This window comes from Palaemon carinicauda, chromosome 22 (genome assembly GCF_036898095.1).
Source record: "Palaemon carinicauda isolate YSFRI2023 chromosome 22, ASM3689809v2, whole genome shotgun sequence".
NCBI classification, from domain to species: domain Eukaryota; kingdom Metazoa; phylum Arthropoda; class Malacostraca; order Decapoda; family Palaemonidae; genus Palaemon; species Palaemon carinicauda.
This window is the reverse complement of record NC_090746.1, coordinates 35,866,026-35,887,231: the sequence shown is the minus strand read 5'-3', so window position 1 is coordinate 35,887,231 and position 21,206 is coordinate 35,866,026. Positions and strand designations below refer to the sequence as shown.

The window sequence follows — 21,206 nt, the reverse complement described above, 5'->3', positions numbered from 1 at the left end:
CTGAAATCCTAGAATCATAAGTGATTCCTACATTTTTTTGGTGTTGTGACACTCTTATAGCATCTTATGACTCATCTACTCTTGCCTGCTGGTATTTTTACAGTAGGGTTTACATCTATTATATGTGAAGGGGAAATTGGAGTCCAAGGAGGAAAAATTTTCTTTTATTTTTATTATTAATGTTGTCAGGTTGTGCATCTGACACTTTACATAATAGCTCATGAATTGAAGTTGAGTGTGGAAATGATAGATTTTAGTGTTAAAATCCTCTTTATTTCATTATTAGCCTTGGTAGTAGTGATACCTGATGATTTACAGATAACCATCCAGTTTTGTTTGTCACCCAGATTCCATGAAAAAGGTGATGTTAATTAATGATTACTCTTGATAAGATTGGCATATTACTTTATACTACTATCCTTGGGACAGGAATTTCCAGTTTTTTTAGAATATTTGAAGATCATGAATGTGGGCTCTATGTCTGATGGGTGCTTATAATAAAATCTAATATTTGTTCTTTAAGATTTGCATTTTGTTGTATTAAATACTGATATTTACAATATAGATTTCAATTGAAATTTAAACAATCTTAAATTATACTTTATAGTGTATATATGAAGATGGGACCAGAGCAGGTGTAACTTCTATTCGAGCATCAGGCAATAGACTCATGGTTGCAAGACTCACTGGTGCAGTAGATATGTTATGTATTGAAGCCGTAAATAGCGTTGTACCCAGCAGAGATTCTCATTCTTCAGAATTTAGACCTGGTATGTAAGATATTGACCTTTTCTTTTGATTTTAGATTACTTCTAATATCATCTTTCCAGCATTCGCTAAGGTTGCTGAAAAACATTTTAGATACACAAAAACCAAATTTTTCATAACACCAGCCACTGTGAAATAGTTCTCTAATCACTCTTACTTCAGTGAAAGAATGTACCTGCTCCACTTGAGTATTAGTTTATTCATCTAAGCCTTATGTATTTCTGGAAAATGAGAACTTCAGGTATATCTAGTTTCACGTGAATGTGCTGACTGAACAGACATTGACGAATAAGCTAAGTCAGTTTGAACTTTATTGATTTTTCCTAGATTATTTTTCTTCACTGGTTTTATCCTAAAACAGTTTTAAGCAAAAACATAAACATAGATTCTCCTCCTTAACTACTTCCTATGTTATCTTCCCTGTCATTTTCTTCTTGGTCTTGAAAGGTAATGTTTCTAGAACCTGCCTGATTACCACCGTAACATGTTTGATAATACTAAAAAATATTTGTCTTCTTAACCTTTAAATGTACCTGAGGTGCTCACATTAACCTCTATACTTTGGGAAATGTTAGCACCTACATTCACATTGTCATTCCTTGTGAGTGAAATTCTTGGAAAGGAATTAAGATGTTAAAGATTTGTAATCCTTAATTGTGAAAATAATTTCTTCTCACTTTTTTATTAGTCAAAAGCCATGTTTGGAATGCAATTGGATCATTTGTGTGGGGAGAGAGAGATAATACAATACATTACATTATTACAGTAATTACAGCACATAAAGGTTGATCCTGAGCTCTTGGTTCAGATGGGTGTCAAAGGACTAGATATTGCACTTTTGGTCCTTATTCAACCTAGAAGGATTCTGATTATGTTTGATGTGAATCAGAAGTCTGGGAAGCAGTAGCTTATTTAGTGGTTGATGGACACCATACTGACTTGAAATGTAATAGCTGGTGCTCCTCAGATTAATGTTCTCAGCTCATTACATTTCATATTATGTACACATTTATGGTTTGGCCTTAAAAACAAGTGTTACATGTATAGATGATGCTAATTTATCTTAAATTACTACATGGTGCAAATTATAGGGATGTTGTTTATCCTCATCTTGGATTTTATAATGTGTAGAACAGTTGGGGATGGTGGAGAAGGATCGGACTGGATTGGTAATAGGAAATTTACTGACTAGAGTATGCTGAAGACATGTCCTTATTAGTAGAACACCACAGGATTTGTAATGCTTGCTTACCAAAATGCATAAAATATCACAGGGGGTTGGGCTCAAAATAAATAGGAGAAAGACAGAGATGATATGATGAGAAAGGAATATGCAATGGTAGATGAAATATTACTTGAAAAAGAAAGGATTAACGAAGTAGAATCATTTAAGTATTTAGGAACTATGATATCTAATACAGTGCCTTTAGAATTGAAGTTTATTGAAAGATTGAATAAAGCAAATCAGACAAGATGCAGGTTAAATAAAATTTGGAAATCAAATTGAAAAAAAATTGCTTATACTGTAAAAATCAAGCTATAATCAGTTTATTGAGATCTGTATTACCATATGGGTATGAGTCATGATATGACAATAAAACAATATTCAACAGATTTTGTAGATTTGAGAACAAAACCCTCAGAAGACTACTGGGAGTTAGATGGCAGGACAGGATTAGAAATGAAACTATAAGAGAGATTAATTGAGTGCCATATGTGGATGAGATCATGGGAGGGGTAGATGGAGATGGTTTGGGCATGCTCTTTGCACTCTCCAAAAGAAATAAGTACACCAAACTTTTTACTGGGCCCCACAAGGCACTATAAGAGTTGGAAGACCCAGGTCTACATGGCTGAGGATTATGAAGTGTGAAGTAGGAGATGAATGGAGAAGTATTGATTTAAAAGCTCAAGATAGAGATGACTGACTAAATCTAACCGAAGTACAATGTCTCTTTAGCTATACTCAATTCTTTTAAAATTTTAGATGTGTAATTAGAAAATAAATAATAATGGAAAAAAGGTAAATAGTTATTTAATTTGATAAAATGGTTGAGGGAAATTATATAAAAGTAGAAATCAAACATAACTAAGTTATATACAGTACTGTACATAATAGAACTATTTGAATTACGTATAAGGATTTTTTGGGTTGTGAGGAGAATATAATGAAATTTAGAAGTAGTTTATTTAGAGTTTTAGATGATTTAGGAGTTTGTTAAGGAAAGGGTGTAAAATTATGAGTGTGTAAAACTGTACTGTTCAGGTATATGTAAACAAAACTGTTTTCTTTCCAGTTTAGTTATGTAAACTACAATGCCAAGGCTGATTGCTGGTGGTGTTTTTATACATACATACATACATACATATACCAAGGCACTTCCTCCAATTTTGGGGGGTAGCCGACATCAACAAATGAAACAAAACAAAAAAGGGGACCTCTACTCTCTACGTTCCTCCAGCCTAACAAGGAACTCAACCGAGTTTAGCTGGTACTGCTAGGGTGCCACAGCCCACCCTCCCACATTAGGCTATCCACCACAGATGAAGCTTCATAATGCTGAATCCCTTACTGCTGCTACCTCCGCGGTCATCTAAGGCATCGGAGGCAGCAGCAGGGCCTACCGGAACTGCGTCACAATCGCTCGCCATTCATTCCTATTTCTAGCACGCTCTCTTGCCTCTCTCACATCTATCCTCCTATCACCCAGAGCTTTCTTCACTCCATCCATCCACCCAAACCTTGGCCTTCCTCTTGTACTTCTCCCATCAACTCTTGCATTCATCACCTTCTTTAGCAGACAGCCATTTTCCATTCTCTCAACATGGCCAAACCACCTCAACACATTCATATCCACTCTAGCTGCTAACTCATTTCTTACACCCGTTCTCACTCTCACCACTTCGTTCCTAACCCTATCTACTCGAGATACACCAGCCATACTCCTTAGACACTTCATCTCAAACACATTCAATTTCTGTCTCTCCGTCACTTTCATTCCCCACAACTCCGATCCATACATCACAGTTGGTACAATCACTTTCTCATATAGAACTCTCTTTACATTCATGCCCAACCCTCTATTTTTTACTACTCCCTTAACTGCTCCCAACACTTTGCAACCTTCATTCACACTCTTGACGTACATCTGCTTCCAATCCACCATTTGCTGCAACAACAGACCCCAAGTACTTAAACTGATCCACTTCCTCAAGTAACTCTCCATTCAACATGACATTCAACCTTGCACCACCTTCCCTTCTCGTACATCTCATAACCTTACTCTTACCCACATTAACTCTCAACTTCCTTCTCTCACACACACTTCCAAATTCTGTCACTAATCAGCCAAGCTTCTCTTCTGTGTCTGCAACCAGTACAGTATCATCCGCAAACAACAACTGATTTACCTCCCATACATGAAGAAACTAAATCATTTAGAGGATATGATAGGCTTAAAAGAATTAGACCCATATAATGAAAAAAAGGAAAGTAAAGGGATAATGGATTAAAACTTACCGGTAATATAATAAAAAAGGTGGAGAAAACTTGTAGTCTCTCAATTTTCTTGTGGATGGAAAAGGCAGAGTTTCTCTTCCCATTATGGGATGCTAATCTGATATTAAGTTATGTATCCTGATTTGTTCCCATGTGCATGCAAAACATTTTTCCTTTAGAGTAGGAAATGTATTTAGCAGAATTCGGACGCGTATTAAAATTGTTAACGAGATAATTAACAACAGGTAGTGAGCACCGGAGAGTAGACCCACCCACCTGCCTGATATAGTCTTCCCTTTTTACTTCGGCTGCAACAAATACAGACTCACTGTTGCGACCTATTTAAGGCTTTTGATTCTTTTTCTTGGTAGAAAGTAGATTACTTGATATGGATGTTACTTAATATACATCTGGGAGAAAGGGTGGTTGTTGCAGCCGGATTATGGCTTGACTGGTTGTGGATCCACCCTCTCTACATTTCGTGTTGGGGTCATGATTTTTTGCAGTAAACTTTTGGTGCTGAGTGTGAATCGGGACCTCCCATTCAGTGGCAGGCATTGGCTTTAAGGGAGGAAGAAGAAAGCTAAATATTCTCCGGGGTTAGTCTTGGCAATGCCAAAGATGATGCCGAAGAAGATTTATTCATACTCAGATACAAACTTCTGAGTCATTTATATGGGGTTAGTACTAATTATGTTTTCTACGACCACCCAATCAATATTTGGTTGACTGTGTCTTGGTTCGTGCTGGGTAAACGCAGCGTTGTGCAAGGAGCAAGCGGGAGCTTGCTCACAGCTTCTCCAAACAACACTGCTGGTCATGAAGTGAAGAGGTTGTTCTCTCACTTCATCTCTACGATCAAGCCTTTCGCAATCATATCGCCTTCCCTTTTAGAGTTTTAAGACTCTTGACTTGTGTTTCATCCTTAATTTGCAGTCATTTGAGTACCTACTCAGTAGCTGTGAGTTACAAGTGAGTACTTATGTCCAGTAAATCTCAGTATTTACGTTTTTGCTGAGGAGGGGATAGCAACATTTTTGGTGTCCTTAGGAGCCAGGCGAACATGGTCACACTTCCTCAGTGACCCTCTTGCATAGAAAAGAGACGTTTTAGAAAATCTCCATTTAACTATTGTAGGGATTGGTCTACCTCCCAATGGGAGAGGTATGCTTCTTGTCCCAGGAAACTTATGAGATTTCTACGTTGCTGAGTCTCTTCTCGACGGGAGTTAGAGAAGAATCTCTTTCTAGGGGCTGAGAACCACCCTTCAATATTACATGTCGAGAGTTATCAGAAGTCTTATCTTTAAGTGACATACATATTCAAGAGAGTGCTGATTATGCTCAGCAAGACCTTGAGGAGCCAGGTCTCAGCTCATCATACAGGATGATAAATGAACAGGCATCTTCTATAAGATGCTCCCATTGGAGAGCCTAGAATGGAGAAAGCTTTTCCCCTAAGTCAAGTGGCAATTGTGTTGAATGAGGAAAGTCTGTAACGTTCTCCGGAACCAAGTTTTCCTTATGCCGAGTGGGTCCCTAAGCTGAGGTCTCCTCTACAAAGTTTTAAGAGATCCTTAGAAGTTTGTAGTAGTGGTGGCCATGTCGTATCAAGTGTGGTCATGCCCTAATGCTTCCTAGAAGCATTAGACCACCCTCTCCTTCTCTACCAAGAGTAGGATCAAGAGTAGGAAAGTCGAGTAGAAGATTCACTGGTACCTATGCTTGTGAAGATTCAAGCAGGAGCATCATTCAGCTAGACTACACTGTATGCACTGCCATCTCGGCGCTTGATGATATCACCATGCACTTCAACCTTGCTGCGTGTGAAGAATTTTCTTCATATGCAAGACAAACCCACAATTCATCCCAGTATATTCCCCATAAATACAGTTCATATTCTAGCTTTAGACATGAGTACCTTTCTCCACAATGCAGTAAGGTTGAGGCATCCTCTCTGGGAAGTTTGGGTGGTGGCCAAATTTATGGCCCTTGGAACATGATTGATGACCATAGAATGATCAATTGTTCAGGGGTTTCCCCTTCACATATCATGGAAGGGGAATGTAGGAAAGAAGACTTTTACCCTATGCTTGCAGTAGAATTCCAGTCTTGATTTGAGAGTCAGCCTGACTCAAAGGTGTAGAAGAGGCCCGCGTCGGTGACGAAACAGTAGCTTTTCAGGTAACAAGCGTTTTGCTTGTAATGCACCAATTGTGGAATAAGTAGATCCTTAGGATGAACATGATGAATAGGAAAGTATGTATCTTCACCAGACCTGCCTTTGCCCCCTTATCTCACTGTAATGTGCTTATGAATGAAGAAAGGGGGGGAGGTTGAGACAAGCAAGGTTTTTCTTATAACTTTGATAGCTGTATTAATGCTAAAGCAACGAGGACCACCACTGTGAGTGCTAGCACCGACCCATCAGAAGTTAACACTTTTGGAACTTTTAGGTTGGTGTCAAAAATGCCTCAAGCTACAACAGTTAGGAACCTCATCCTTCACCTAGGAAACATGACAGAGTCTACCCTAGAGAAACCTGTCACAGAGGGTGGCAAACTGAAAGACTGGATCTAAACTCAATTATGTTCTGAAACTCTTGAAGCAAATGGGAGAGATGTTAAACCTATTTAACATGCAGGTTTCAGGTGGGGGAGAATTCTCTTGGAGCCAACAGGCCCCCAGGGTAAGCTTGGACTTACCACAGTGGAGAAGGAATGTTGTAGTGCGGAAGGAAATGATATCGGTTGGGGTCCACTCTCTGAACATCGAATATAACATGTTCAGGATATGGGCCTTACCTTTCCTGTTTTTTATATCCTACTTTGGTTAGTCTAGATAAGCCTCCAATGTGTAGGTGTTGAGGCAGGCATCCATGGCATTTTTTAGCCCCGGTGCTAGCTATTCTCTTTTTCAAGAGTATTCTATACCAGACGTGGGCAGGGGAAGAACCTTATGCAAGCTCCCCAGTTCTCCCAGCATTGCAGAAGGTGTGAGAAGATTCTTTTGGATCTTACTCCCCTCTGTTTTTTTTATTTTCATTTTTGTATTGTTGCCTTAGCTGTTAAGTTATTTATTGCAGAGCATTGGTTACTCGAGTTGAGATGCCAACCGCAATCCTTACCAAATCAATCTCAAGGAAGATCTTTAAGATTTTACCTCTCGAGAAGAAAGCCACCGTTTCCAACCTATACCTCTGTCATGACTTTAGATCATGACAGGAAAATTAGTCTATAAAGTATGGGCCCTCTCTACCCTATCATGGAAGGGAGCCTGCCCTGACCAGTGATGGCCAGATGTCTGGCCATGAATCAGCAACTTTCATTTCAGGCAAGAATAATCTTTTCTGAAATCAATGACAGAACCTTTTCTTTGGGAAAAAAATTACCCATCCTGAGAAGCAATGTCTATTATAGTATCTGTGGTGCAAGTGGTGTTTAGCGTCAGAAGACTAAAATATACAGAACCCCTTCCGGGTCTGAAGAAACTTGGCTTCCCATGTCCCTAGGGGGGACATAACACCCTGAGAATATGCCCACTGAGAAATCGAAAAATGCCATCCTGTCTTGTCCGTCCATCGGTTAAAGAGGACTTCCGTACTTCCCTCCTAATCTAGAAAGGCTACAAGTCTCTCTGGAAAAGATAAATCATTTAGGTATAAGGATCTCAGGGGCAATAAATCACATCGACCTCTTTCAAGAAGCCTGACAAGGAGGTTTACGAAGAGGTATAATCCAGATGTTCCCCTAGAAGATTCAAGACATCAATGAGTAGAAGTAGTCATGACTTCCTATGAGTATTATCCAGGTAGGACCAGCAGAGCTATGTCCTCCATACCTCCTAAAAAAAATGGCATTAAGTGATCTCCCTGTCATGAATCATTTAACTTGCCAAATTACTAGTTAGTACCATTTCAGCCAGTATGCGTACTATGGTAATGACCAACGTCCTCCTCACTCATCCTGCTGAATAAAGATCATGAGGTGCAAGGGAGTCAGATGGACATCTTAACTTACTGTGGATAAGAAAAGATCAACGGGTCTAGTACTCCTCATCATGAGCCAGAAGAGACCTTCGGACCGAATAAAGAGGATCACTCTTAGACCAGTCACAATAAGCTTACTTGACACATCAGATAAGAATCCTAACTAATGTCTTCCTGGGGAAGAGTTCATCAGTATATGAGGGCTATTCAGGTCATAGAGAACCCCTACTAGACTGAATTTAGTATGGAGAGAGTTCCAAGACCATGCCCCTTTAGCTAAGGACTGTTTGGCAATCTTGAAAACAGTTTCTATAGCTTTCATGAAAGTTCAGATCTAGTTGGAGACCTTGGAACAAGCTCTAGTCTGAGATACTAGGATTCCCTGTCAAAAAAACTAACAACACCCTTGTTACCAGTGTCGCTGGTGGACGAAATGATCTCATAAGAGTAATCCCCACTGCTATTTTGTCGGGAAGAGGCGTCTTTCTTTATTCCCGAAGATTATCCTCAAAATCCCTGTCAGAAGGGCAGAAGTATGGATCTAACTACCCTTTACTCTGCTCCTTTTATCTTCCAGCTTTAATCCTACTGGCAGGGTTTGCTTCCCCGGGAACCTAACGCAGGAATGCTATATTTCCCTTGATTATCATATTCCTTATGGTATTAAAACTGGATTTGAGCAATTTGTATCTGAACTTTTCTCAAACTTGCCTCCCAAAAGTCCAGGATTGGTCAGAGCGCTCCATCAACAACTTTTTTCATGAACTTGTTTCGTAAAAAGTCTAGGGATGACTAAAATGCTCCGTTACCCCTTCCCACGTAGACTATGGATTTTATCCTGTGGTCAGAAGTAGGTTCTCTCCTTCTTGAATATGGACACCCTGTGAACTGAGGCCTAACATGAAACTTACTATCCTCAGGGGAAGAGTTGCCAGGGACCCCCCTTCACAATAACAAGACATGCTCAGTAAATAATCCAGACTCAGGCTAGAAAGATCTTGGGTAACTCTTTGACGATATTGCCTCTCATAAAGATTCCTGATCATATGAACAACTAGTTATTTTGTTCCTTAGAGCATTGAGTTTCTGATGGAACAAATAGTTGGGACATATCACTCCCCCTTTATGCGTGTTCAAAATCTCTGACTGTTCCAGAAGAAGGTAGTCAGGGACACCTTTTCTCTCCAAGTACAGTATAGCAATATCAGAATAACCTTTTTATCCTCGGGGAAAGTGTCACTAGTGACCCCCCATGAGCATATGATCTAGATGAACTTGTTGTAACCTTACGTTCCGTAATACCACTTGATTATACTACAACAGTTTCCAAAACCACGTTAGTGAGCGTTTGTACACTCGTATAGAATGTATTCAGGAGCACTGTTTCCTTTGATAAGGAGAAACGGTCATAAAACCCTATATATCCTCTGGGAAAACATTGCAAGGGATCCCCCCCTCGAGTATGTGATACATGTGAGTTTGCTGCAACCTCAGCATTCCACAAAAACAACATTAATACAAATCCTCAACTGGTGGATGGAAATGAACCCACCGTTGAACATTTACCTTAAAAAGGGCACATTCAATTCTTTGGACATACTCTCTATGGGCACTGTGGTAACAGGACTATTGACTTAACTGATAGTCTCATAAGATGCATGCCAGTTTCCAACCCCAGGCCTCATTACTCCGACATTCTGGGCTAGTAAGATCGTGGTAGAGGAAATTATCTTAATTAGACTTGAAGCCTGGCCATGGGTTTACAGACCAAAGCAAGTAAGTGTGCCTCAGTTTCTATAGTATTTATTGATATAATACAAAATGCCCCCCCCCTATTTATTACGTAACACTTCATGTTCATATTACTTCCCCCCTGGCAATGATTACCTTTTGGGAACTGAACTAACACCCTTCCGTCATTGCAGTCAGGCTGTGGCATTTCCTGGTGGTTCTCATGGATCATATACTATCATTATTAGTAACTATCGGAGAAGGTTTTTACCTTTCGAGAATCGGAAGTTTGGCCTTGCCTCTTTTTGAGCCGGCTACACTATCCTCTATGATTCACGATTGATCTCTTGCTATTATTATTATTATTATTATTATTATTATTATTATTATTATTATTAATAATAATAGCCACAACCCTAGTTGGAAAAGAAGGATTCTATAAGCCCAAGGTCTCAAAAGAGGGGAAAATAGCCCAGTGAGCAAAGGAAATAGTGAAATAAAGTATATGAAAAGTAATACATAATTTAAATGAAATATTTTAAGAACAGTAACAACATTAAAACAGATCTTTCATATATAAACTATAAAAGGGTACTTATGTCAGCCTGTTCAAAATAAAAACATTTGCTGCAAGTTTTCACTTTTGAAGTTCTACTGATTCATTTACCTAATTAGGAAGATTATTCCACAACTTGGTCATAGCTGGAATAAAACTTCTAGAATACTGTGTAGTATTGAGCCTCGTGGTAGAGAAGGCCTGATTATGAGAATTAACTGCATACCTAGTATTATGAACAGGATGATACTGTTTGTGAAGATCTGAATGTAAAGGATGGTCAGAATTATGAAAAATCTTACGCAACATGCATAACGAACTAATTGAATAATGGTGCCGATAATATCTAGATAAGTGATAAGAAATTTAATAGACCATAAGTTACGGTCCAGCAAATTAAAATGATAATCAGCAGCAGAAGACCAGACAGGAGAATAATACTCGAAACAAAGTAGAATGAAAGAATTAAAGCACTTCAGAATAGACTGATCACCAAAAATCTTGAAAGACTATCTCAATAAGCCAAATGTTTTGTGCAGTTGAAGAAGAGACAGACTTAATGTGTTTCATAAAAGTAAATTTGTTGTTGAGAATCACACCTAAACTTTTAAAAAGAGTCAAAGAGTTAAAATACATCGATGCTGAGATCCGGATGTTGAGGAGCAACTGTCCTCGACCTACTTACAGTCATACTTTGAGTTCTGTTTGGATTCAATTTATGCCCCATAATTTGCACCATGCATTAATTTTAGCTAGATCTCTATTAGATTATTCAGCAACCCCAGGTCTACATTCAGGATACGGAATTGATACAAAGAGAGTAGCGCCATCTGCATATACAACAAGGTTGTTTTCTAGGCCAAACCACATGTCATGTGTATTTAGTATCATTATTATTATTACTACTTGCCAAGCTACAACCCTAGTTGGAAAAGCAGGATGCTATAAGCCCAGGGGCTCCAACAAGGAAAATAGCCCAGTGAGGAAAGGAAACAAGGAAAAATAAAACAATTTAAGAACAGTAATATCAAAACAAATATCTCCTATATAAACTATAAAAATGTTCACAAACCAAGAGAAAGAGAATTACATACATACATATACCAAGGCACTTCCCCCAGTTTTGGGGGGTAGCCGACATCAACAAATGAAACAAAAAAAAAGGGGGGGGGGACCTCTACTCTCTACGTTCCTCCCAGCCTGACAAGGGACTCAACCGAGTTCAGCTGGTACTGCTAGGGTGCCACAGCCCACCCTCCCACATTATCCACCACAGATGAAGCTTCATAATGCTGAATCCCCTACTGCTGCTACCTCCGCGGTCATCTAAGGCATCGGAAGAAGCAGCAGGGCCTACCGGAACTGCGTCACAATCGCTCGCCACTCATTCCTATTTCTAGCACGCTCTCTTGCCTCTCTCACATCTATCCTATCACCCAGAGCTTCCTTCACTCCATCCATCCACCCAAACCTTGGCCTTCCTCTTGTACTTCTCCCATCAACTCTTGCATTCATCACCTTCTTTAGCAGACAGCCATTTTCCATTCTCTCAACATGGCCAAACCACCTCAACACATTCATATCCACTCTAGCTGCTAACTCATTTCTTACACCCGTTCTCACTCTCACCACTTCGTTCCTAACCCTATCTACTCAAGATACACCAGCCATACTCCTTAGACACTTCATCTCAAACACATTCAATTTCTGTGTCTCCATCACTTTCATTCCCCACAACTCCGATCCATACATCACAGTTGGTACAATCACTTTCTCATATAGAACTCTCTTTACATTCATGCCCAACCCTCTATTTTTTACTACTCCCTTAACTGCCCCCAACACTTTGCAACCTTCATTCACACTCTTGACGTACATCTGCTTCCACTCCACCATTTGCTGCAACAACAGACCCCAAGTACTTAAACTGATCCACCTCCTCAAGTGACTCCATTCAACATGATATTCAACCTTGCACCACCTTCCCTTCTCGTACATCTCATAACCTTACTCTTACCCACATTAACTCTCAACTTCCTTCTCTCACACACACTTCTAAATTCTGTCACTAATCGGCCAAGCTTCTCTTCTGTGTCTGCAACCAGGACAGTATCATCCGCAAAGAACAACTGATTTACCTCCCAGAATAATATGCCTGAGTGTACCCTCAAGCAAGAGAACTCTAACCCAGGACAGTGAAAGACCATAGTATAGAGGCTATGGCACTACCCAAGACTAGAGAACAATGGTTTGATTTGGAGTGTCCTTCACCTAGAAGAGCTGCTTACCATAGCTAAAGAGGCTCTTCTACCCTTACCAAGAGGAAAGTAGCCACTGAACAATTGCAGTGCAGTAACCCCTTGAGTTAAGAATTGTTTTTGAAAAGTAATGGGCCAAGAACACTACCCTGAGGAACACCATATATCACATTAATTATAGTTATTAGATCTTCAAGAGAGGAAAGGTTTACTTCCTAACTTCAAGGAAACTTCCTCCCTTCTAAGGAAGACTCCCATTAGATATGACTCGGAAATTTGTATCACTGTAGTAATAAACTACAAATTTTATTCAATTGTATTTTTCCCAGCTCTACAGACTTGAGTCATTTACGAAAGGTTCCGCTTCAACTTCCTCACAAATCTTTGACCAGGTGAGTGTTTTGAGGAGATGATGTGAGCAAATGGGACATGCTCTGGGTTTACCCAGCACGAAGCATGATGCAATCAACATGATTAGTAGTAACCCCATATAAATGACTTGGGTTTGTATAGCTAGGAAAATAAAAATTACCGTATTTCCCATGTCATAAGACGCACTTTTTTCCCCTGAAAAATGCCCCCAAAATGACCCTGCGTCTTAACACTAAGAAAAAGTTGTATAGGGGATTTTGACAACCTGGAATTTTACTTCTTTACTAAAATTTGATTAGGAACATTTGGCAACACTGCTTTCATGTAAACAACACTTGAAGTTGAAACACCAAACACTAAACGTGTAGTTGTTGTGACAATTTCAACTTGTTTAGTGGTATCTTCTATAAATATGTAATAAAATTGAGATAATCAGCGTGCAGCTAATTAACAATAACTTGAACATTTCATAATTCACCCAAAATATGAAAAGTTACTATGTCAGAACAAATGTCACGCTACAGTCGCGGACTAGAAATTGCTGCTAAGATAGCTTTTAAAATCCTCAATTTTTTTTTTCCAAAAAAATGCTTTGCTAATTTAAAGGTGTGTCTTACCACTTATAACATCTTATGACACGGGAAATACGGTATATAAAATTAGTTTGTTCCAACACGAATAGTTACCCCGAACTACTTTCTTAGGAGTTATCTGTAATCTCCTCTCTACCGACCAGAGTTTTGTGTAGGATACCCTCAATCCCGTTTTCTATGGAGGCCTACCCCGGCATTAGAGAATGTGCCCCGAGGGTAGGCTTTGCGCTAGGTCGAGGTCCGCTTGGGTCGATAACGCCAGTAAGTTCTCTGGTCGCGACGTGTCACCACCTCGCTCTCGTTCTCTATCGATCCGTTGTGTGCGTCGCGTGTGTCCCACGTGTTTCCCGCGTGGTACCTTGTGTTCCTGTATACTTATCCCTTGTGTTCCTGTGTGTTCACCTTCCACCCTTGTGCCTCCCCAGTGTATTCCTTGATTCCTTGCGTTCCTGTGTCTTGCGTTTGTGCGTTATGGAGCAAATACGCCGTTATCCTGGGCCTAGAGCCGTTAAATCGTGTGGAGCATTCCTTTCCAAACCTGGAGTGGACCCTCACTCTCTTTGCTCTTCCTGTAGGGGCAAGGTTTGTTCGTCGTCAGATACGTGCCCCGAGTGTGTGGGTTGGAATGATATCCAGTGGGTGCGTTACGGAACAAAGAAGAGAAAATCGTCGAAACGTTCACCCAGGAAGGCTAGTGTTACTTCGCCGCTACCGTCGCCCAGTGAACGGTCCGACGGGGCTTCTGTCTCGCCTTCCCCTACTCAGAGTAGGGGCCGAGGTAAGTCCATCGTGGGGAAAGAACCGAGCGTTCTTCCCCAAGAATCTAGTGAATGTGCAGTGGGGGTTGCGGGTCCTTCTCGGGCTAGTGAGGAGCCCGGTAGTGCGTCTGGAGACTCGGCCCTTGTGCTCGGGGGGCACGTTTCCTCCGATGACCCCGTGTGGGGTAGTAACGTTGTTTCTGTGTCTTCGCCCCCTTCGTGGGCCTGTGTTTCAGGGTCTTCGACAGGCGGCGACAACCAGGGTAAGTTAGGTTCTGCAGGGAGTGATGCCTTCGGGTGGAAACTTCCTAAGACACCGGGTAGGTCCCCTATGCGGATGGAAGAGAGCCTGGATTCCTGGTTCCCTAGTGTTGGGCGTCAAACCTCGTTCCCAACCCCGCTCACGGAAGTTCCCGAAGAATTCCTGCAACCTTCGACCTCGGGCACGCAACGAGTCGCGAAGTCCTCCGCGGTCCCCGCTTCCGCCCGCCATACTGTAAGTACAGTGACGTCGGGCTCTTCAGAGGAGTATTGCTCGTCGGGTGAAGAAGCCAGGAGGAAGCATCGCCGTCGGAGGGAGCGGTCCAGGAGCAGGCGTTCCAGATACAGCAGGAAACGCTCCCGTTCTCCAAGAAGAAAACACAGAAGGAGTAAGTCACCGGATGGCGATTGGGTCTTCGTACCCCGTGAAGCAGAGATACGTTGTTCCCCGGACCGGCGGTCCAAGGATTTCTCGCCAAGGAGACCTCCCTCCAAGCACAGTTTTGACCCTCGCAGGCAGGTTCGCGAGAAGGACTCTACGTGTAGGCATAAGACCGCGAAGCCTCCGGTTCACCCCGCCCAGCGGGGGGAATCGCGCTTCCTTACGGGCAGCCTGGCCGAACCAGCCCAGCTGGTGCGGCCCTCGGGTCGGAAGGAACGGTTCCCGCTGTCGGGTCAGCCCACGGGTTCCGCGTCCTCGTCCCCCAGAGACCTTGAACGGACACTAGTCCTCGCTGGGTCGGCGATGCCTGTGCTAACCCCCGCCCCTGGTGCGGAAGCCTCCGCCGAAGAAGTCCAGTACCTCGGCAGGGCAGTGCCCCTTTTACCAAGAACAAGACGCCCGGTGGGTGTGCCCGGTGACCCGGCCCCCCGGGCTCAAGCCGAGGCTTCGGCTGACGGTAGGGAGGGTTCCCCGACGGAGGACTCGGCCTATAGAAGAGTGATTGGCCTTATTAGGAGGCATCATAAAATAGAAGAACCAGCAGCTACCGACGAGGACTACTGGAGGTCCAGCCTTATACGGTTAATGCAGGCCCCTACCCAGCCTAAGACCTCTCTGGCTCTCCCTCTAGCCCGGGATCTCGTCCTAGGACAAGAGTACGTGGACGAAGTGGTGGCTAGTAATGCCGAAGCCCCCAAAACTCAGAGTTCTTCTAAATTACTCCAGGGGCTCAAGACTCAGGGCAAGGTCTATGTACCGGAAGGGTGTCGACCAGGACCCTGCAAAGTAGAACCTTCTCTTGACATCCTGGGCCAGGGCGCCTCGGAGAACAGAGCCTCTTCAGCCCCAGTTTGTTTTTCCTCCATCGGAGGCTGCCATGATGGAAGAAATGTCGAGGGACCTGGTGCACGTCTCCTCTTGGCTGGACCTGTGGGCTTCCACCCTAGTAGGGGTGCAAGCCACGTTTGATCCTACAGACCCGGAACAGCAAAACCTCCTGAGGGAACTTATCACCTCCGGGGGCAAGACGCTAAAGTTCCTGACATACCAATCTCTCGCCCTGACAGCGAATTGGGTACTCCGCAAGAGAGACACCGTCCTGGCAAAGGTGTCCCGAAAGGTCCCAGACAGGGAGGCGCGGGCCATGAGGAGCCTTCCCTTGTGGGGTGACTCCTTGTTCCCCTTAAAAGACTTAGAGACCATTATGGAGAAGGTGTCTAAGAGAAAAGATTTAAGCACCCCCAGGCCTACGCCTACAAGGAGAGCGTCCTACAAGAGGTCAGTCTCAGACAGTGCCGCGACGGCTCAGGCCTCCCCTAGCATGACGAGGAGAGAAGCTCCTTCTTCCTCCTGGTCCTCAGCACCTCAGCCCCCCCGTAGGGGGGCCCCAGCAGCTTCAGCCTCCTTTAGGACAGGTTATTCTGCCTCCAGGAGAGGCCGTTCAGGCCGCTCCTCCAGAAGGAGATAGAGTGGGAGGCCCCCTATCCCTGCCCAAGCCTCAGGGTGGGGGATGCCTCAGACTATTTTGGCAAGCATGAAAGGCTCACGCAGCAGAGCCCTGGACAGTGTCCGTACTGAAGGAGGGCTACAGGTTACCGTTCTTAGCAGAACCACCCCCTCTAATCCCGGCCAGCCGGGCTGAGTGGCTGGTACCCAAGGACCCGTCGAAGAGGACCGCCCTTCAAGAGGAAGTGTCCTCCATGTTGGAGAAGGGCGCCATGGAGGAAATTCTACACCCAGGCCCGGGTTTCTACAGTCGTCTGTTCCTGGTAGAAAAGGCGACAGGGGGGTGGGGGCCGGTTATAGATCTGTCGGCTCTCAACAAGTTCATAAAGAAGACAGACTTCAAAATGGACTCTCCGAAGTCAGTCCTACTGTCCTTGAGGGAGAAAGATTACATGATGACCATAGACCTCAAGGACGCCTACTTCCAAATTCCGGTCCACCCCTCGAGTCGAAAGTTTCTCCGGGTGAAATGGGGTTCCCAGATCCTGCAATTCAAGACCCTTTGCTTCGAATTGTCAACAGCGCCCCAGGTGTTCACGAGAGTCTTCACGACTGTCTCAGTGTGGGCTCACGAACGAGGCATTCGCCTCATCCGATACCTGGACGACTGGTTGCTTCTTTCCTCCTTGAAGGACCTCTTGAAGGAGCAAGGAATGAAACTCCTCCAGTTTTGCAAGGATCTGGGCATCGTGATCAACCCGGAAAAATCAAACCTATCCCCCTCCACCAGAATGACCTACTTGGGGATGACTCTAGATACCATTCTGGGAAAAGCCTTCCCTTCAGAAGACAGTAAACAATCTTATGGAGATCATTCGCCCGTTCCTATCGGGGTGCCCCAGGAGAGCGAAGGACTGGCAAAGACTGATAGGTCATCTGGTGTCGTTGGAGAAACTGGTTCCCCAGGGGAGAATCAGACTCGGCGCCGTCCAATGGAACCTGAAGAACCTCTGGTGCCAACTGGACTCGCAACAAGTACTAATCCCAGTCCTACCAAACACGAGGCCCTCCCTGGAATGGTGGCATTGCAGGTCAAACTCACTCAAGGGGATGCCCTTCGCGAATGACCCCCCCGAGTTACTACTGTTCACAGACGCCTCCAACCAAGGATGGGGAGCCCATCTCCTCGACGAGACAGCGAGAGGAACCTGGATGGACGGGGAAAAGAAACTCCACATCAATGTCCTAGAGTTGAAGGCAGTCCAGAAGGCTTGCCTACACTTCGCAGATCTACTAAGGGGAAACACTGTGGCGTTGATGTGCGACAACGCCACAGTAGTAGCATACATAAAGAAGCAAGGAGGTTTGAAGTCGAGGGAGTTGTGCGATCTCACCATAAAGATTCTATATTGAGCAGAAGCGAACCAGGTTGTGTTATTAGCAAGGCTCATTCCCGGGAAAAAGAATGTGCTGGCCGACGGTCTCAGCAGAGTGGGCCAAATAGTAGGAACAGAGTGGTCCCTCCTCCCAGAAGTAGCCAAGCTCATCATCCAACGTTGAGGTTCCCCGGTGATGGACCTCTTTGCAACCAAACTGAACGCTCAACTCCCCGTATATTGTTCTCCTGTACCAGATCCGAAGGCAGCCTTGGAAGATGCCTTTCAGCACAGGTGGGACAACCTAGACGTGTACGCTTTTCCCCCCTTCACGTTGATAAGGCAAGTGCTCAATAGAGTAAGGACGGCCCGAAACCTAAAGATGACTTTGGTAGCGCCCTGGTGGCCGGAGAGAGAGTGGTTCGCAGACCTAAAAGACCTGGCGAGTCAACCTCCGGTGCCACTCCCCGACAGGTCAGACCTTCTACACCAACCACATTTTCTCAGATTTCACGACAACCCGCAGTCTCTACGTCTTCACGCCTGGAGACTATCGAGCGACTCCTGAAGAAGGAAAGGTATTCATCAGCTACTGCTAAGAGAATGTCGCTATACCTGAGAAGGTCTTCAGCTGCGGTCTACCAAGCTAAGTGGGCCTCCTTCATGAAGTGGTGCGCTTCGAGGCACATTAAACCCCTCAAAGCCTCAGTCCCAGACATAGCGGATTTTCTGGTATATCTCAGAGACAAAATGGGAATGTCAATCCCAGCCATAAAAGGGGTACGGGCCGCCTTGGGCCAAGTCTTCCTCCTGAAGGGCATTGACCTGGGCTCCTCTAGGCACATCGCGATGCTTGTCAAGAGCTTCGAGCAGTCCTGCCCCCCACAAGCAGCTAGGGTGCCTCAGTGGGACTTAGCTAAGGTCCTGAAGATGTTGAGTGGCCCCCCCTTCAAACCTTTGAAAGATATCTTGGACAGGGATCTCACTCTCAAGACGGTCTTCTTGCTGGCCTTGGCGTCCGCTAAGAGAGTAGGAGAGATCCATGGGCTGTCTTATGACGTCTCTCATTCGAGGGGGTGGAAAGAAGTATCTTTCAAGTTCGTTCCTTCTTTTGTGGCGAAGACCCAGAACCCAGCTGTCTGGGATCCAAAATTCGAAGGTTTCTCCATACCAGCCATCCCCAGGACGGGTAATGCTGAGGATTTAAAATTGTGCCCGGTCCGTGCCGTTAGAAAATACCTTGAAAGAACGGCTCATCTCCATCCAGGCATCAAGAGCCTCTTCGTCTCCACGGGTGTTACTAAGAAACAAGTATCCAAAAACACCATTTCCTTCTGGTTGAGACAAGTTATTGCCAGGGCCTACAAGGAAAAAGATCTGGCCGTGCCAGGCGTCCCCAGACCTCATGACATCAGAGATCTGAGCACGTCCTTAGCCTTTGAGAAAAACATGGCAGTGGGTCAGATCCTTCGAGCAGGTACTTGGACTAAACAGTCGACTTTTACTGCCCATTACCTCAAGGACTACTCGAGGAAGTCCTTAGACGGGTTCTCCATTGGGACAGTCATCTCTGCCCTCCAAGTGGTTTAACGGTAAAAGCCCCAGGCTCAATCGCGGATAGCAAACCGGGAGACACAGGTTCGTTTCCTTTCATCCTCCCCAGTTGTTCCCTATCCTCATCGGAGATAACCATCTTGTACCATTGGATAACACGTTCTTCACAACTACGTTACTAGATGCAACATCAGAAGAAGTTTTTCAAAGGGTGAGTACTTAGACACTAACGTGAGCTCTTTGTGTAGTTACCCTCTCGTCCGTTTTCTAGTTTGTACCGTTATACCTAGGCCTCTTGGCCTCCGCTTATTGGGTCCGTAGGTCAGAATGGCACTCCCGCCTCCTAAAGTGTAAGTCTCCTAAGAAAGTAGTTCGAGGTAAGTATTCGTGTTGGAACAAATCAAAAATTTTAGGGAATTTTTATTTTTCCTAACATACTTACCGAGAACTACTTTCGGGTAATGGCCCTCCCTTCCTTTCCCGAGTGCCTCTCTACCCTTGCAAGTATTTTGCTACATCATAGAACTTACTGGCGTTATCGACCCAAGCGGACCTCGACCTAGCGCAAAGCCTACCCTCGGGGCACATTCTCTAATGCCGGGGTAGGCCTCCATAGAAAACGGGATTGAGGGTATCCTACACAAAACTCTGGTCGGTAGAGAGGAGATTACAGGTAACTCCTAAGAAAGTAGTTCTCGGTAAGTATGTTAGGAAAAATAAAAATTACTTAAAATTTTTGATATTTTATAGCTGCATCCTTTCTTCATTTTGTCCACCTGCTGCTGAGGCTTTTGTGCATAAGCTCCTGGCTTTGTCCCCCTTGATTATGAGTTGAGAGCGGGGTATCTCAGATCCGCGTTGGTGCCAATAACCAAGGTGGGGATTCCTGAAGTGTGCCCAAAGCCTAAAAGGACTGCTGAGAAGTCTCCTGCTCCGGTAGTTGGGGTGCCAAGCCCAAAGTTAGGTGTATGAAAGCTCTTGGGCCGGTAAGACCAGTGCTCCTAGTCCCGGTCTCTGTCACCTGTGCCAATTGCCTATGAGATGTGCATGCTCTTTTGCCCACCAACTTTGTGCTTGTGACTTTGCGGCCAGCAGCTCCCTCTTTCGCTGAACCCATGGTCCCAGCCCCGTGTCTTGTGTGTGCCAGTGTCTTGTGTGTGCCAGTGTCTTTGGCTTCCCCCATAACAGTGTTCCCCAGTGTTGTTTCTGTTGGAACAATTTGTATGATTTTTCCCCTTTAGGAGTTTCATTGTCGATGATTATAGTATTTAGATCTTGACTTCTCTGCTTGGAGAGCCTTAGGAAAAGGCTGGTAAGAGAGAGAAGCGAGTTCACTCCTTTCCTCTTCCAGATCTTTCGCATCATCCTCTTCTGATTCCGATTCTGACATTTCTTCTAAGAAATCCAGGAAGGCCAGTTGTAGTTGCAATAAAAGGGTTATTGACAACACCAATTCTATTTTTTTTTTTAAGGGGATGGATGACACCTGGGTGGATCCCATTCCTTGCTAGGCCTAGACTGTGGCCTAGGTCCTGCCTGGAGCCTTGCAGGCCCGTGTAATGGCCTAACCTTATAACGGTGACTTTTTCATGCTTAGACCATATG

General features: G+C 44.1%; 1 protein-coding gene across 4 annotated transcripts in view; it reads left to right on the top strand.

The window, feature by feature from the left end:
* Positions 1 to 21,206, top strand: part of SCAP (SREBP cleavage activating protein) — a 305,057-nt gene that overhangs the window by 195,244 nt on the left and 88,607 nt on the right. For all 4 annotated transcript variants that reach the window (XM_068346119.1, XM_068346120.1, XM_068346122.1 and 1 more), the window contains exon 12: positions 608 to 770. In XM_068346119.1, the coding sequence (XP_068202220.1) occupies positions 608 to 770 (163 nt within the window). The remainder of the gene's footprint in view (positions 1 to 607; positions 771 to 21,206) is intronic.